The sequence below is a fragment of the Rana temporaria genome, chromosome 3 (genome assembly GCF_905171775.1).
Source record: "Rana temporaria chromosome 3, aRanTem1.1, whole genome shotgun sequence".
NCBI lineage: Eukaryota > Metazoa > Chordata > Amphibia > Anura > Ranidae > Rana > Rana temporaria.
The window spans coordinates 143,199,408-143,217,935 of NC_053491.1; the positions used below are offsets into that span (position 1 = coordinate 143,199,408).

At 40.6% G+C, this 18,528-nt stretch overlaps 1 protein-coding gene across 49 annotated transcripts in view; it reads right to left on the reverse strand.

Annotated features, from left to right (window-relative positions):
- Positions 1-18,528, reverse strand: part of LOC120931788 (mucin-19-like) — a 584,870-nt gene that overhangs the window by 30,244 nt on the left and 536,098 nt on the right. For 41 of the 49 annotated variants that reach the window (XM_040343605.1, XM_040343590.1, XM_040343599.1 and 38 more), the window contains 5 exons: positions 15,958-15,978; positions 15,799-15,817; positions 14,249-14,271; positions 9,620-9,655; positions 2,874-2,906 (listed from right to left, as the gene is read on the reverse strand). In XM_040343605.1, the coding sequence (XP_040199539.1) occupies positions 2,874-2,906; positions 9,620-9,655; positions 14,249-14,271; positions 15,799-15,817; positions 15,958-15,978 (132 nt within the window). The remainder of the gene's footprint in view (positions 1-2,873; positions 2,907-9,619; positions 9,656-14,248; positions 14,272-15,798; positions 15,818-15,957; positions 15,979-18,528) is intronic. The other 8 variants (XM_040343594.1, XM_040343555.1, XM_040343596.1 and 5 more) reach the window with 6 other exon arrangements.

Here is an 18,528-nt window from a genome sequence, read left to right on the forward strand (position 1 = left end):
TTTGCCAACCATAGACTTCAGTGGGATGCACTGCTAAGTTTAAATTGAGCATGGACAGTTTTGTCCTTCCATATCTACGAAGACCACTTCTGACAAGACTACTGTAGATGAGTGTCTCAGGGTCACACTGGTTTCTCCCTGGGCTGAGCTGATCGTGGCACTGCATGTCTTCTGAATGCAAAAATGAGTCTGCATTATGCGTCTTTCATCTGCTGCACAAAGTTTCTTTGGCCAAGCACTACCTTTTCAGTCTTCAGTAATGCCTGTTTCTTTGTCCTTCTGTAGAAGAACATGGGCAGCACATCTTCCTTAAGATTCCTGCTAGGAGAGATCTTGTTGGTACAGCAAGACCACCCTGCCTGTGTCTTATTTCTGTGCTCGGTCTTGCCTCTGTTCAAGATCTTTTCATTAAACTTCAACAACCTCAACTTGTTAGTAGAGCATGGCATTTCTTTACACAGTTTTATTCTTTGCATGTAGCTGATTCTTTTTGATTTCAGATTTATTCACACCAGCCTGCTTGGTGAGGGGTAGGGTCTTGCATTTTTACAACAAAAAGCATTGTTTACCTTTTTTTAACTGTATTTAAGTGTCACAACTTTCACATACTGTACATTCACATCAGTACCCATCCCCAAGGAGCAATCTAATGACACTACCCCGCATCCATACATACAACAAATTAGCCTACCAGAATGTAGGGGGGTGGGGGCCTGAGGGCTTTGTAGAAGACTGGGGAGCACTGTGGGATATTGGGAGCACTGTTGAAAGCTATGTAATAGACAGGCATACACTATGGGAGATGAGGCATACTGTAGGAGATTGGGGGCACTGTGGGGGCTGTGAGATCTCAGGAGGCCTAGGGGCACTGTGTTGAGGAGCACTGTAGGAGGTTCAGTGATCTGCAGCTGGCTGAAGAGGAGCCAATGGGCTGATTGCAGAAGATATTGCACCCTCCCTTCCCCAACTTACCTGAGACTTGCTATCAGTGCAGATACATTAACATAAAACACGCCCACATGTTCCATATTTGAATTAGGCGGGCTTACGCTGGCCTATTTACACTACGCCGCCGCAACTTTGCTTTGAGAATACTGCACTTGCCTGACAAAGTAGCGGCGGCGTAGCGCAACTACAATACGCTACGCCTGCTTAAAAATATGCCGCTCTACGTGTATCTGGCCCTACGTATCAGTTTGAAACTATGAACTGATCAATAATTCTCAGAACAAAATGGATAAACAAAATATGGTGGTAAAACAGCTGACATATATGTACATCTGTAATTAGCAGTTTGTATGAAGTACTAATACTAGTAATGATTTTATTGCAATTTAGGAAGCCTATCAACTTTTTGTTGATCAACAAACACATGGAATTGAATGGTGTACAGCAATCTGTCACCAATGGTTTTGATTGTTTCCCAGTTTCACATAACCAGTTAATCAAAAGTAAGTGGCTTTTAACTGGCATTGCAGTTGTGTCAATTGCATTTCACAGCAATTTTAATAATCTTTCCAATTCAATTATTGTAGAATACTTCAATGTGATCTTCTTCCAAATAAATCATTGATGATTTACTTACTGGATTCTCCTTTACCACAGGGCTACTGGTTGTGGTGGCAAAAGCAGCAATTTATAGTAAAACACCTGAAGATGAACTAGAAGTGGAGGAACAAAAAGAGGCGTAGTATATACAGTATGTAGACTGCTTTTTTGAGCAGTGACATGTGACACTCATAATTACAGTGTCATCTAACTCATCCCATGAGACACCAAATCCACCAACACAGTGGTCCACTCCACTGTCATTCTATAGTAACCTGTGTCCACGCAGGTAATTTTAGGCACTGCTGAGCTACTCATTTTTCATTTTGTCTACAGTGGAGTTGGGATTTATATTCTACAGGCTTGTTTACAGCGTACTCTGTCCAAGATTAATTTGATTGACATCTAGGTTGTGCTGTGAGATATTATGGTGTATAAATAAACACAACAGGGCTACATACCAGAATAATAAATATTATTGCAAAATGTACAAATTATCTTAATTTGCAAAAAAATTGACACTGTGCATCTTATAAGAAACGTCAATGTACAATTATATCATATGGCCTGACAAATCAGTGTTGATAGAATTATTTGCCTCTGGTTGTATGATTTAGGTTCACATTGATACAGCCCTTGCTCTCTTATGCCGCGTACCCACGATCATTTTTCGGCATGAAAAAAACGTTGTATTTCAAAAGCGTCATTTAAAATGATCGTGTGTGGGCTACACATCATTTTATCAGGTTCTGAAAAACGACAAAAAAAAATTCGAACATGCTGCATTTTTAAACGTCGTTTTAAACAATGTCATTTTTCGGGTTGTAAAAAATTATCGTGTGTGGGCTAAAACGACGTATAAAACCCGCGCATGCTCATAAGCAAGTTATGAGAGGGGAGCGCTCGTTTTGGTAAAACTACCGCTCATAATGGAGTAAGCACATTCATCACGCTGTAACAGACAGAAAAGCGCGAATCATCTTTTACTAACACGGAATCGGCTAAAGCAGCCCAAAGGCAAATGGAACTTCCCCTTTATAGTGCCGTCGTATGTGTTGTACGTCACCGCGCTTTGCTAGATCATTTTTTAAAAATGATGGTGTGTAGGCAACGTCGTTTTAATGATGATGAAGTTGGGAAAACATCGTTTTTTGGACATGCTGAAAAACAACGTTTTTTTTCATGTTGAAAAATGATCGTGTGTACGCGGCATTACTAATTACCCTTGTTCAGATACTTTATTATTAGAAGCAGAGCTGTATTTTAGCACCTGGCACTTCAATTTGAAGCCTCTTAGCAAAAACATGAAAACTATTATATTGTACCTGATGGAGTCGGTATTTTATAGCGACTTAAATCTAGGGAACAAATGAAAAAAGAATAGTGACTTTCTTTTAGAATAATTCAGATTTCACAATTGTATATATTTTAAGAACTTTCCGAGATTCTTCTTGCCTTAATGATCAATGGTATACTGTATTATAGGTTATATAACAAAACTGATATACTTTATAGTAGAACACAAGGCAAAATATTTGTTTCCAGTTTCAAATGAATGTGGAAAAATGCATAGTATTCATTTCATAGTAGCCCATTATGCTTTACCTTTGCAGAGAAACAAAAAGGAAGTAAAACCCATCAGGGTTTTTTTCCCTCTTTAAGATGCTTACACCCTACATTTCTATATATATAGTCTATGCCCTTATTTCATTCCCCCAAGCTTTCTTTACATCAATCCAATGACAATTTACTAAATTTATTTTGGACTCGGGCACACCCATATGCGCAAACTACATACTTTATAGATCTCATAGAACAGGAGGAACTGGGCTTCCCCGATTTTAGATCAAATCTATTACTGGTGGCACCCGACCCCAGAAAAAAATCTGGTCATCTATGGAAACATCTCTACACCAACCAAATGACATTACTGACTCCCTTCTCCTGGATGCAATTGACCTCCTGCTTTTGCCTAAGACATACCCATCTCAAATAGCCTCCTTCCTGGCATGGAAGAAGCTCTTCACAGGGCTTATACCCACATCTTCTTTCAGTGCTTGGCAAATCCCAATTAGGGCACTCTCTAAATGCCTGTCTGAACTGAAAATTCATCAGTGGCAAGACAATGGCATTCATTCTTTACATAATACTTCTAACAATCAAAGCCTACACATGTTTAATTACCTAACAAAAAAAATCAACCTTCTGAGTTTCAGATGCATACACTTATGTGTAGATTTCCCAAACTACCTCCAAAAAGCTCCCATCCCACTGCCCATCTTCTGATTCTACACAAACCCCAAACATGGTATTTTCATATTGTATTCCTTCTTCAATAATGATTGCTCCTACTCACAAGTCACCACACTATCCAAATGGACAACAGAATTAAAACCTGACCTGCTCCCCTGATATGTGGCAAAAAGCCTTTAAAATAACATATGCAATTCCCACTGCGCCAATCATTGGGATTTGTATTGGTATTTCACCCCCTATTATACCCTGGCAGTTCCCCAAACTGTTGGAGGCAATGTGGCAACAAAGGCACCATTGCCCATGTTCTATTGTTTTGTAAATCCCTGAACTTATACTGGTGACAAATATTCACACTCATCTCATCTAGCTCATGGTTAAACATCGTCCCCAATCTGGCATTGGCATTGCTTCACATTCTTGTGGAAAAATGTCCCCCAGTTCAAGGTTCATAGTGGTTCAATTATTGTTGAAGCAAAATTGAACATCACAAGACTGTGAAAAACTATGACCGCTCCTTTAGTCCTAAATACAGTGGCTGATCTCAACATTCAGTGTGAAATGGAGAAAATAGTAGCCCGTGACACTGGAACATGACTGAAAACATTTACAGCCTTGTGAGCAAGCAAGTCCCAGGTGCAGGGTTAGGCTGAAGCTGATAAATTGTAGTTTATTGGCTTTTTGGCTTTTTTTTTAAAAGCCCATAAACTGCACTCTATGTTAGCCTATGTGTCCATGCACACATGGATATTTTTTAGTGTTAATGAGCAGTGGAGATTATGGTTTTTTTTCTGAACACCAGAAATTTGCGTTCAAAGTGCTGTTTTTTGCCGGGGAAAAATGCAAAAAAATGTGAAACGACGAAAAACGATAATAAACGCTCAAAAACGCTGCTCACCAGTGTTGTTTAGCGTTTTTTTATCCATTGAATTTTTTTTTTAAAATAAAATAAAAAGCTACACTGAAAAACGCTAATAAACGATATTGCAAGAACGCTAAAAAAACTTTTAAAGGCTCCCTGCAAAGCTACTGCCGTTTTTATAGCTTTTTTTAGCTTCCAGTGTACATGGAGCCTAAGGCCCCGTACACACGACCGGATCGATCCGCTGGGATTGATCCACGGATCAGTTCCAGCAGATAGATCCGGTCGTGTGTACGGCCTAGCGGACATTTTCAGGCGGATAAAAATCCAGCCGACGGATTCCCAGCGGATAAAAATGTCTTAGCATGCTAAGAAATCTATCCGCTGGAATCCAGTCCAGCGGACTGATCCGGTCGTCTGTACAGACTCACCGGATCAGTCCATCCGCTCCCATCCCTAGCATGCGTCGTAATGATTTGACGCATGCATGGAAGTATTTACCTTCCAGGGTCGCGCACGTCGCCGCGTCATTTTGCGGCGACGGCGCGGCCACGTCACAGCAGATGTATTCCGTGGGGATTTTGATCTGATGGTGTGTACAGCCATCAGATCAAAATCCGCCAGAGGTTTTATCCGCTGGAAACGGTCCGGCGGACCGTTTCCAGCGGAAATCCTCTCGTGTGTACAAGGCCTTAAAGTCTGAAGTATGTTGTTATTAATAATACACACTGTTATTTGGCTAGTCCACTCTGCATACTAGTTCTACCTAGTTCTACCTATGCTTCTCGCTTACCCTGAAATCCTACTTCCTCCTCACCCATTTACCTCCTCCTCCTGTAACCCTTGTAACTCCCTACAAGGAGTACATAGGCCTCTTTGATATTTGTTTAAACACATAATAATTCAGTTACCGGTTGTTCCATTTCAGTGCAGAAATACTGATTTTGTTATGCATATTGTATAATTGTGCTCCTTGATGGACCAATCTGTCCTACTGATGTATAGTTCTATTGTACCTACTGTTTGGTATCTATAAAAATCCATTAAAAACAGTAAAAATCTACTTTCATGAGTGCTGCATGCTACATGGTATGATGGTATTCAGGAATGTAGTGTTATGCTGCCCCCTTTAGAAGATTGGACACTAGCAAAGCAGAACTGTTAGGACAGCCCTGCATAACCCCTCCTACTCCCAAAAAGCCTCAGTTTTCTGTTAGTATCCTTAGGAGACAGACATATTTTCTTAGTTCTATGCAAAGAAAAACCTTTTTCATTTTAGGAACTTGATCCCCAGAGGAAGATTGTCTCTCAATCAACATTCTGAGCTCAGAGCTTATCACTTTAATGCTGGATTCCTCGACTGTGGGGACATCAGATTTCAGCAGTGGCTTACATCAACTACCAGCGAGAACCAGAAGTCTTGCAGGTTAAAAGGCAGAACAAATTGTGGATTGGGCATAATTTTATGGTACCAGCCCTGTCTGCTGCCTACATTCCAGGAGTGGAAAATTGGCAGGTGGACATCCTAAGTTGTGAATGTATAGTCTCTTCATTGGGAAGATCTCGGGGGACCCCAGACATGTAATACCTGGCTTTCAAGTTAAACAGCAAGCTGGAAAAGCTTATGTCGATATTCAGGGTATCCCTGGCTCTCAAAGTAGACACCCTGGTGATTCAGTGGGATCAGTTCAGCCTGATCTATGCATTTCCTCTTCTGAAACTCCTTCCTCATCTACTATTCAGGATAGAAGGGCATTCTGGTGATTCTTGTTGCACATGGCACTTGGACCTCATCAGACTTCTGGTGAACTTTCCTTGGGCCCTTCATCTGTCTCAGAGGCCAGTTTACCATCCTGCTTTATGGTCAACTGCCTGATTGTTGAAGCCCAGGTACTGAGGGATAGGGACATTTCCATTTCAATTATTCCTACACTATTGAAAACTGCGAAATTTATTTTTCATAATGTCTACCATCAAACTTGGAGGGCATATTTCTCCTGGTGAAAGATAAGGCTTTTCTACTCCAGGAAGTACTCCATGAGACAAATCCTGCCATTTCCCCAGTTGGGTCTGGATAGCCTTGGGTACCATCAGCGGACAAATTTTGGTCTAGGCATACCTTTTGCACAAACTTCTTGCTCCACAGCTTACATTCATGTCATTGCTCAAATTGTTCCCTCTGTCTATTTCCCTGTGTCCACATGGGATCTTAACTTGATTCTGTACACTCTCCAGAAACCGCTCTTTAAATATTCTCCTGTCAGTTCTCACTCATAAGATTGACTTTCTTGTTGCCATGACCTCAGTCCCGTGACTTTAAGTTAGTGGCCCTAATCTGTAAGGAATCCTTCCTTGCACTGCTTAGAGACAAAAAAAATTTGAGAGCAAAATTTGTAATTTCTTCCGAAAGTGTTTTCTCCCTTTCACCTTAACCACAACATTGTTCTATCTTTTCTATAGCCTGTTCCCCACCATCGCAAGACGATCTCACTCCACTGTCTGAATGAAATAAATCTATCTCTGAGCTTTGGCTTCATTTAGACAAACCAACTTTTTCTCACTGTGGAAAGTCCCCACAAGGGACAATCAGCATCATGTACCACTATCTTCAGGTAGCTTTGTCAAATCATCCTCCAAGCCTATGAGCTTATAAATAAACCCCCCAATCACTACAAAGTGAACAAAATTGCAAACTTAAACCCAAACACCTAAGAGCATATAAACACTAATAGTGATTCAATAATTTGAGGCACAGAGGATCAAATCGTGACACCACATCCCTAGAAACATACAAAAAGAGAGATGGGGAGGGTAACAAACCCTGGGATTTTTAAGGTGTCAAAATCAATAAATCAAAATAGGTATGATAAGCATTGACTCTACTTCTTTCTTTAAAGGACCAATGTACCTGTATATACTTATATTTGTGTTTATGGCTGTTTATGCCTCAGCCTGGTTGCATTGGCTTGCATGCTTTTTAGCTGCAGCTAATGTATTTGATCTCTTTTTATATTTAGATTTAGTTTCCTTGTACTATAGCCTGGATTTTTGCTTGGGTGGACCGGAGTTGCGGGGCCTATTGTGGCTAGCGATGGCAATTTTACTGATTCAGCAAAAATTTTAATCAAACTATTGTTGCCTATTCATTTTCATTGTGGACTGAGCAATGCCCAGAATGGTGAGTTGCCGCTCAATATCAAATATCTGTATTCATACATATGTTTGTACCTGTATCCAATATTGTTATCACCACTTTCCTCAAATAATTATGTAAATGTATTTTCGTTTGAAAATAACCTACACATTGTAACCAATGTTTATTGATTCATTGTTTTAATGTTCTATTCCTTATGGATTATTGTTTTTCTATTTGCAGCATGACCTGTATAGCTCCTGATGAAGCTTGATCAGAGCGAAACATGTAGGGCAAATTGATTACAGGTTTCCTTTGGCTTTATGTTGAGCCTTTCATGTCCTTTGGGATATCATTATGCATGTTCAATTTTTTTTAAAAAAAGTTGATATATGTTTAACAATAAACTTTTTTTTTATCATACCTATTTTGACTAATAGTGATTCATAGCTAAATACCAAATTAAAAAATAAACTGCAGCACTCCTAAATACACAATCATTGCAGCCAAATTAATTAATGCAACCCACTACATTAATCAAAGTATAATGAGGTTTGGGGCCACTCTGTGCTATTCCATGGCGCAGAGCAGGTAAGTATATGCCTGTTTATTATTTTAATTTAAAAATAGACTTTACAACTGCTTTAAGAACACTCACATTCACATAGGCAGATGGATCACTTATCTAATTCCCATACACCAATCTCTCTGTGGCCAATACAGATCGATCCTGCTTCCTCAAACTCCTGGGAATGCTCCTAGCATGACAACCTCACACTTGCAGCTCTACCTTACATGTTCAATTTTAAGGACTTCATCAAAGGGCCTCTTTTTATTTATTGAAGTTCAGGACCTTAAGGGCAAAGTTCCACTTTTCCCTGTCCAAACATACTCTACTACAGCATACTACAAACTTTTTAATACAGAGGAACCTTTGAAAATAATGTTTAGGGTCTCAGAGAACCCCTGCTAAAAATATCTGCATCTACAGCTCACGGTATATTAGTGTGATGGTCAAAGAGAACGATGTTCCCTACATTTGTTGTCAGTCGGAAGAATCCCCCTCTTACAAATTGCTAAAAAGAATTCATTTCAGTGGTAATTTATCTGAACTTGCTCCTTGTTCATCCGAATTTCTTTGAAGTTTACCGAACCCTGCTTGAACTTTTTCAATGAACCTCTAGCAACCTCCAAATGAACCCTAGGTGAGAAAGGCTGTTCTACTAAATCGGTGAGCTCTTTTTTGGCTTTTCAGCCTCAAGAATCTCTTTTTTCAAATATGCAAGGCTGCTACCTGGTCCTGGTAATCAGACCTCTTGCGATGTCACCTTCAGTCATAAGACTCTTCAGGCCTCCTTCAAGCCCCTTCTATTAACCTATTGTTACATAGATCTGTTGTCATTTTTGTTTTCTGTGTTGTCCACTCCTCTGTTTTATTGCTTTTGTGCATCACTATATTCCTTAATACCATCCTGTGTCCTCTAATGTACAAATACATTTACCTCAAGCAGGGTAACATGCTCTTTACAATAGTCTGTTGTGATTGAAATTATAATTATTTCTATAGTATTCACTATATGTAATTGCTGTAGTTTATTGTTGTCTGTATATACTGTAGATAGAGATTGTCTGTATATAGATAGAGATACAATTTTTCCATTCTATTAAGCAAAATATTAAATATATTAATATTCTTCAGTTATGATTTGTGATTACAATGACAAAAATGTCCATGGTATTTACTATGCAAAATTGCTAGAGTTTAGGTGTCTGTATATATACATAAAGCAACATTTTGGTGTTTTTTTTCCCTTTCTTTTTACCAATTGTTGGTCGCGCTGGTAGCACTGGGCCAGGCACTAAAAAAGAAAACACACATTTTCATTGTTAGTCAAGAATATCTGGGTAAAATCTATGTGAGTGTGGTTCAGCAATGTGCCTTGTTGTGCACATGCAAACAACATTTTGCTGATTTAAAATAGAAAGTCGGTTTGTAAAATAGGTCTGTAAAGTTTAAAATTGTTAAAGGGGTAAGCTTCCATTTCCACAATCACCACTGTTCCAGTGTCCATTAAGTCATGATCTCATCAAGTTCACTCTCATTAAATTATAACTAAACGCATAACTCTTTTTTTAGTTTTGAAGTTGAGAGGAATTAGAACATCCACTAGGTTTATACTTTTGTTTGTGTCCCCTTCTCTATGTGTCCTGTTTATCATTATCACTAGCTGAATACCCGGCTTTGCCCGGTCTTCCTATCTTAACCGTTTGGGGAGGAAAATCATAGTAATATAAATATACCCATCTTTTATATAAGAGTGTAGGTAAGGGTTAATTTAAGTGTCATATATTTTTATTTGGCATATAAGTAATATGTGTACCAGGTATTATTGAAATATCTCCAGGCGTACAGAAGTTATGTGGGAACATACATTTCCCATTGATTTGCATGGGACTTTAAACAAAAACCCCGACCCTCACAAATGGGGGTAGTTAAGGGATAAATTAACTATCCTATAGTTTAAGTGGACATATAAGTAACATGTGACCAAGTGTTATCGAAATATCTACAGCCGTTTGTAAGTTATGAAGTAACATGTATTTCCCATAGAGTTGAATGGGACTTTAAAGGAAAACCCCGACCATGGCAAATGGGGGTGGGTAAGGGTTAAACCACCTATCCTATGTTTGTTGCTGACATAAGTAACATGTGTGCCAAGTTTCATGTTAATATCTTTAGCCGTTTGGACGTGATGCTGGAACATGAAGTAACATGTATTTCCCATAGAGTTGAATGGGACTTTAAAGGAAAACACCGACCATGGCAAATGGGGGTGGGTAAGGGTTAAACCACCTATCCTATGTTTGTTGCTGACATATAAGTAACATGTGTGCCAAGTTTCATGTTAATATCTTTAGCCGTTTGGACGTGATGCTGGAACATGAAGTAACATGTATTTCCCATAGAGTTGAATGGGACTTTAAAGGAAAACACCGACCATGGCAAATGGGGGTGGGTAAGGGTTAAACCACCTATCCTATGTTTGTTGCTGACATATAAGTAACATGTGTGCCAAGTTTCATGTTAATATCTTTAGCCGTTTGGACGTGATGCTGGAACAGACATACACACACACGTTGAGTTTTATATATATAGATTGAAAGTGAAAGTAAAGGAAATTCAACATTTTGGGTTGTTCCCAGAAAAGTAATACTGGGGAAATCTTCCAATGGGGACACTAGTTCTGGCCCCCTGGGGGTCCCCAAGGATTTGCAGGGATTTCCTCTCACTTCCTGTTTTGGCTATGGGACAGGAAGTGAAAGGAAATGTCTCCAAAGGCACACAGATGGTGAAACAAATCCTAAAGGGGTTATAACCCTCCCTTGTTCTATCCAAAATGAAAAAAAAATTGGGCCAAAAACGTAGCCTAACTTAACTTTTAGCAGTTAAGTTACACAGGCGTTAAATTTCTACCTAAGTGCCCGATCTTCAAAGCACTTACCTAGAAATTACACGCCGTGTAACTTAAGTGCCTCCGTCCTCCTCTCCGGGGGGCGATTACAATTTAAATGAGGCGCGCTCCTGCGCCGGCCGTACTGCGCATGCGTGTGACGTAATTTTCCCGACGTGCAGCGTGCGAACGTAATTTACGCCGGGCTTTGCGGATTGCGACGGGACAATAAAGTTGCGACGGGTGAAAAAAAAAATACGCGCCGGAAAAAAAAATTCAAATTTAAAAAAAAAACGCAGCGATCGAAAAAAAGGTCTGGTTTTACATGGTGGACTAACTTTCCACATTGTAAAACCAGCCCTAATTTTGCGCAAGCAAATCGGAACTTACGCAGAAACCACAATGCTTAAAAGCTTTGTGGATCTGCTTAAGTCCTCATTTGCATACGCAAAGCGGCATTTCAATGAGAAATGCCCCCAGCGGCGGATGCGGTACTGCATCCTAAGATCTGACAGTGTAAGTGTCTTACAGATGTCAGATCTTCTGCCTAACTTTGGAAAAATCCTTTTGAGGATCGTTTTCAAAGTTAGGCACAGAGATACGCAGGCTGAACAGCAGTTCCGCCTGCGTATCTCTTTTGAAGATTTGGCCCATTGTGTCTATAGTTCTTCTTAAAAAGTCCAACTCCATGCAGTTTCTTGATAGCTCTGGTAGAAATAAAAACTTGAAAAGGGTTTTAATGCTTATCTGTGTCCTTATTGAAGAGATTTCCTCTCACTTTCTATTCTGGTCAAGAAATGAGAGGTTATATTTGTAATCACAGGACAGAAAGACACCAAGCAATAAAATCTTTTTCTAACTCTTCCTCGCTTTATTAATTACATGACCCCATTAGTGAGAGTTATGACAGCCTATTATGCCTCATACACACGATCGGAAATTCCGACAAGAAAAGTTCGATGTGAGCTTTTGGTCGGAAATATGCTCCATCGGACTTTTGCTGTCGGAATTTCTGCCAACAAAAGATTGAGAGCTGGTTCTCTTTTTTTCACGGAAAATCCGCTAGTCTGTATGCAATTCCGACGTGCAAAAAACACGCATCATCATAATCAAGCAGAAGAGCCGAACTGCCTATTGAACTTCATTGATCTCGGCTTGTCGTACGTCTTGTACGTCACCCTGTTCTTGACGGTCGGAATTTCTGACAAGATTTTGTGACCGTGTGTATGCAAAACAAGTTTGAGCCAACATTCAGTCACAAAAAATCCATGTTTTTCTTGACGGAATTTCCGATCGTGTGTATGCGGCATTAGAGTTTTAAAAAGTCCCATACTTAATTTTGAGAACTGGCTCAGATTGCTACTATTCAGTGCTAAACAAGAGGACAGTGTTATTCCAACTCTCTCTTGTTCACTGCCATTTTGTAGTAGTGTGATTTAATTTAGCCCACGTTTACATTGGGCGAATTTGGCATGCGATTTGACATGTCAAACCTTATACCAAATAGGCGGCTATTGCCGGAAATGGCACTGTTCAAATTGGTGCAACGCCGACTTTGCGGCACCACACCAATTCCCAAAAGTTGTTCCTGTACTACTTTTGGTGACTTTGGGGGTGATTTGAATAGACATCTGTGCAGGAACCCGCACATATGTCAAATCACCCCTGAAGTTGAGCTGCATTGTCGGTTTGAAATCGTGTTAATTCAGCTGAACTTGCATGGTTTCAAACCCGCCTTGTGAACCTGGACTGAGCCTAGGTTCACACTGCTGCGAATTCAAATGCCTGGTTAGCCCTGGGTACGATTTGGAACGATTTGGAACGATTTGAGATGTCAAATCGCATCTCAAATCGGCGGCAATTGTCGGCAATGGCACTGTCCTAATCAGTGCGACGCCGCATCTGCGATTTCAAAAAGTAGTTCCTGTACTACTTTTTGCGATTTCGGGCCGCGATTTGCATTAAATTGCGGCCGAAATCGCGGCCGTAAAATCGCGCATTTTACCGCGATTTCGCGGCCGCGATTTGCCGCGATTTCGGCCGCAATTTAATGCAAATCGCGGCCCGAAATCGCAAAAAGTAGTACAGGAACTACTTTTTGAAATCGCAGATGCGGCGTCGCACTGATTAGGACAGTGCCATTGCCGACAATTGCCGCCGATTTGAGATGCGATTTGACATGTCAAATCGCATCTCAAATCGTTCCAAATTGTACCCAGTGTGAACCAGGGCTAAAAGGCATTTGGAATGGGGCAGAGGAGTATGTACAATCAGCAACTGCTCAGTCATACTAGTATGAGTGTTACAACACGAATAAATTATCATTTATATTTATTATTATTGCTTTATCAAATAAATAGTGCACTGTACATTTTTCTGCATATACTGTATATTGTGATCCTGTGCTGGAATATGTGGTGGTTATTTCTATAATGCAGTGAATGTGACATTCACCAAACATTCACAAATGTTCCTGTCATTTATAAGACATGCACCAGGAAGATTCACCTGCTGCTTTATAAATATTCCCCTATTTGTAACCACTGTGTAGATGTGTGTAGAGCATGTCAAAACTACATGGTGTACCCGCTGTTTTTGTGCAGACAACCTGTAGTCCCCATAGACTTTCTATTGGATCGTGCATTTTTGGCGCATTTTTTGAAAATGCACCAACAAGAAGTGTACCATAAACAAGTGACCTAATAAAAAAGTCTATAGGAAAGTATGGGTTAACCGCATGAAAACCATGGATGCACCCTGAAAACATGTCAAAAACATGTGACCTAATAGAAAATCAATGGGAAACCATGGATTAACAACACAAAAGTCATGGGTACACCCGCACCGCAGTGCAGCAGTGATTTGACAAAGCTTTGTTTTTATTTTATTAAAGTCTAAATAAAGATACATTTTTTAGATCCATTATAATTCAAAACAAACACGTTTAAATCTGCTAATTTTAAAGTGCTACAGTCATAAAAAGTATTCATAACAACTTACACGGAGTTCCAAAGGTAAATGCTAAAACAGAAAAAAACAACAATAGTACCAAATATAATTAAATGATTTAGAAAAAAAATACAATAAAATTAAAATAAATATATACAGTGTATATACACTATATTGTCAAAAGTATTGGGACTTTTACACGCACATGAACTTTAATGGCATCCCAGTCTTAGTCCGTAGGGTTCAATATTGAGTTGGCCCACCCTTTGCAGCTATAACAGCTTCAACTCTTCTGGGAAGGCTGTCCACAAGGAGTGTGTCTATGGGAATGTTGCACCATTCTTCCAGAAGCGCATTTGTGAGGTTAGGCACTGATGTTGGACAAAAAGGCCTGGCTCGCAGTTTCCACTCTAATTCATCCCAAAGGTTATCAGGTTGAGGTCAGGACTCAAACTTTCTCATCCATCTCTTTATGGACCTTGCTTTGTCCACTGGTCCAAATCATTTGGTGGAGGGGGAATTATGAGGCGGGGTTGTTTTTCAGGGGTTTGGCTTGGCCCCTTAGTTTCAGTGAAGGAAACTCTTGAGGCATCAGCATACCAAGCCACTTTGGACAATTTCCTGCTCCCAATTTTGTGGGAACAGTTTGAGGATGGCCCCTTCCTGTTCCAACTCTATATTAAACCCTATGCTGGGTTGCCATTAAAGTTCAAGTGCGTGTAAAGGCAGGCATCCCAATACTTTTGACAATATAGTGTATGTGTAAACTCTTTCGCAGCTTTCTCTGGGTTTTGGTATTCCTGCGTGGGGGTCTCTAGTTTGGAGATTCCATAGTGTCTTGGGTGGGATGCAATCACCAACCCTGTGTCCAGGTTTTGTGAAGGACCAGCAGGGTGTGTGCTCAGGTGAGCACAGCCCATATAATTAAGGAATTAGAGGAATACCTCAGGGCTCCCAGTTGGAGACTGCTCCACACAAGGGAGACAGGAGTCAGAGATGCTGCAGGTGACAGCCAGAGCCTGTTTGTCTGCAAGAGATAGTAAATGGCCTGAGGACTGAGGCCAGAGTAGCTGTATGCATTAGTGTGAAGCTGTCAACACTAGTGGAGCTGGATAGTGAGTCATCCACACTGAAGAACCTGTATTCTGTGTGGCCAGCATAAAGAGCAGAGGTACTGTTAAAGAGAGAGCCAGGTGGGCTAACATTTTCTGATTATGTATTGTTACTGGAGAAGAACCATTGTGTGAGAGATATTATATGTTGGACTTTTGCTTGGTGTTTTGCTGTTTTCAATAAACATGGGCTGCCAGGCCCTTAAAATATAGTTCCTGACTGATGTGAATCACTTGAAAATGCATCTACCACTAGCTCTAATGGTCCCCATGTTACACCTTGTAAAAACAAAATCCCAGAAAAATTCAAATAGGTTTTTAATTCCATTCAATGCACTATTTACAAATATAATGCTATAACATCCTCAGCTCATTAGGGGAGTTTTGTAAACAAAGATAAAACATATTTTTTAATCTACACTCTCCAACAACAAACACTACAAAGGGCCGAGACATTAGAAACTGTCAGTGAAAGTAAAATGATTAGCTGGTGTGCTGCGTGTGTGTACTAAATAAACAAGACAAAACATGGGAGTTAAAACATGTTAAATATTGCAGAAATCCAATGTTTAGAAGACCATATAATAGAAAGTAAAATAAAATACAAATGAAGCTAATAAGAACTGTCAGTGAAAACATAATTCTTACCAGGTGGGCCAAGTGAGGGTCCTACATTAAAAAAGAGAGATGGCAAAGAAAATAGCTAAAAAATTGCAGCAAAATAAAGCTGACTTCTGCTGGTTAAAGGATAAGTTCAACTTTATTTAATACATTTCATTTTTGCAGGAAAAAAAAGTAAACATTTTTAAGCAGCCGATAAAGCATTGCTTCCACCATCGGCAGATCATGAGTGCAGTGTCAGGATGCTGCAGACTGTCTGTGTAGTTGTCTGCCTGTAGCCCTGTTCTTCTTCCAATGTTGACATCCACGCTCTCTCCTGCTCTTATGCTGGGTGCTCGGTGTGCCACTACTTATGTTGGCATGGGGTGGGGTCACCAGGGTGACGTCATCTGGAGGCCCCACCCCGCATGACATCACCTCCCGGGGCATGATGGACAGTGATGTCATAAGGAACGGGCCTCTTGTGACCCTGCCCCATGCCAATACAAGTAGTGGCACACCGAGCACCCGACATTAGAGCGGGGGAGAGCGACAACTTCAGAAGAAAACAACAGAGGGAGAAGACAACGGAGAAGACCCAGCAAAAGAGCGAGAAGATAGTGGAGAAGGCCCGACAGAGGGAGAAGAACGGAAAAGGGCTAGAAGACATCAGCGGAAAATGGAGAAGACCCGGAAGTCGGAAGAATGAATGAATGAATGAATGAATGAAAAACGTATAAAGCGCGGCGCATGCGAACTGAATCGCTTCTGGGCGCTAGTTGTTCGTGTCTCATGACATCAAAAGAGCAGAGTTTTGATCTGTCTTCTGAAAGTCAGGTGGTTTTCCTCCAACCGAATGCTGGTTGGTAAAGCGTTCCATAGTCTAGGACCCTGAAAAGCAAACCTTCTTTCTCCTTTGGACTTGTATTTGCTTTTTGGTACCCTGACCAGATTTTGGTCGGTGGATCGCAGAACGCAATTCGAATTGTGAGGTTCTATCTTGTCGCAAAGATATTGCGGAGCCTTCCCATGGATGCACTTATGTGTCAGACAGAGTGCTTTAAATGCAATTCTGTCTTTTACTGGCAGCCAGTGAAGGGTTCCCAACGAAGGTGAGATTGATTCCCATTTTTTTTCCCCAGTCACCAGTCTGGCGGCCGTATTCTGAACGACTTGCAGACGGGAGATTTGGTACTTTGGGAGTCCGAGGTACAGGGCGTTAGCATAGTCCAGTCTGGAATTCACGATTGTTCCCACCACGACTGCTACGTCTTCTTTGGGGATAAATGGAATAAGTCTGCGTAGTAGGCGCAACAGATGGTGCGCTCCGCTGACTACTGACCCTATTTGTGCGTCCATTGTCATGAAGGTGTCGAAGATGACCCCGAGACTTTTGACTTTGGAGCTAGGGGTGATGATTTGGCCCAGAATGGGCGGGGGTGTCCAGGTTGTTGCCAGTTGACTCTTTCGGCTGGCGTAAACCATAAGGAGTTCTGTTTTTGAACTGTTGAGTTTAAGATAACTCTTTGTCATCCAGTTTTCTATCAAAGAGAGACATTTCTCTAAACTGGGATGATGATCCTTTTTGTTGCACATGCGAAAATACAGTTGCGTATCGTCTGCATAAGAGTGATAGAGTAGTTCTTGGCTACTGATAATATCAAAGAGAGGGCGAAGATAGATGTTGAAAAGCACCGGTGACAGGGGGGATCCTTGGGGGACTCCACATGACACCGTGCGCTTTTCCGACGTGAAAGAACCCAATTTAACTGTTTGTGATCGGTTTTCAAGAAAGGAAGAAAACCATGGTAAATCACCTTCTGCGACTTCTGCTACCTTGGCTAGTCGCATCAGTAACAGTTTGTGGTCTACCGTGTCAAAGGCTGCGCTTAGGTCCAGCAGAACCAGGAGACAAGATTCTCCTTCGTCTGCGGCCTCGAGGGCATCGTCCCATATTTTGAGTAAGGCCGTTTCTGTCCCGTGTCCGGGACGGAAGCCTGATTGTAATGGATCCAGTAGATTGTGGGTAGAAGAGACCCCCGGAGCTGCCTAAATAAATTACTTTAACACCCTGTGTGCAGTGTTTTATTTTTACTTTTCAATATTTTTATTGAAAATAAGCAATGTTGTACAAGGCACAAATGACAAAGAGTAAAGTAACAATCGAGCTATTGTCAGATTATAGTACTCATACAAATAAACGTAGATATAAAGCCTATAGATAAAAAAGAGACTCAACACAAAATGCAATTAGCGGAAAAGTCCGTTAACATAACCATATGACATACGAATAGTCAAGGAAAAAAAACACAATGTCCCCTTTTTACCGTATCCTTCCCCTCTTCAGATTTTAAAGTATTCATTGAATGGCAAAAGAAACTTGAAATAAAAAATAAAATAAGAGTAACGCTAATGAGTTATATTCTTAACTCCCTAGGGTCCAACTAGTGGTTGTCCCAGGAAGCCATATTAACCCATAATCTTAAGAATGATTCTCACATGAAGAAAGATGTATAATATAAAGAACAGGGGAGGAAGAGGGGAAGAAAGAAGGGAAGAAAAAGGAGGGGGGATTAGGAACAGTAGGGATGGATAGAGAAGGATAAGGAAGGGTAGGGA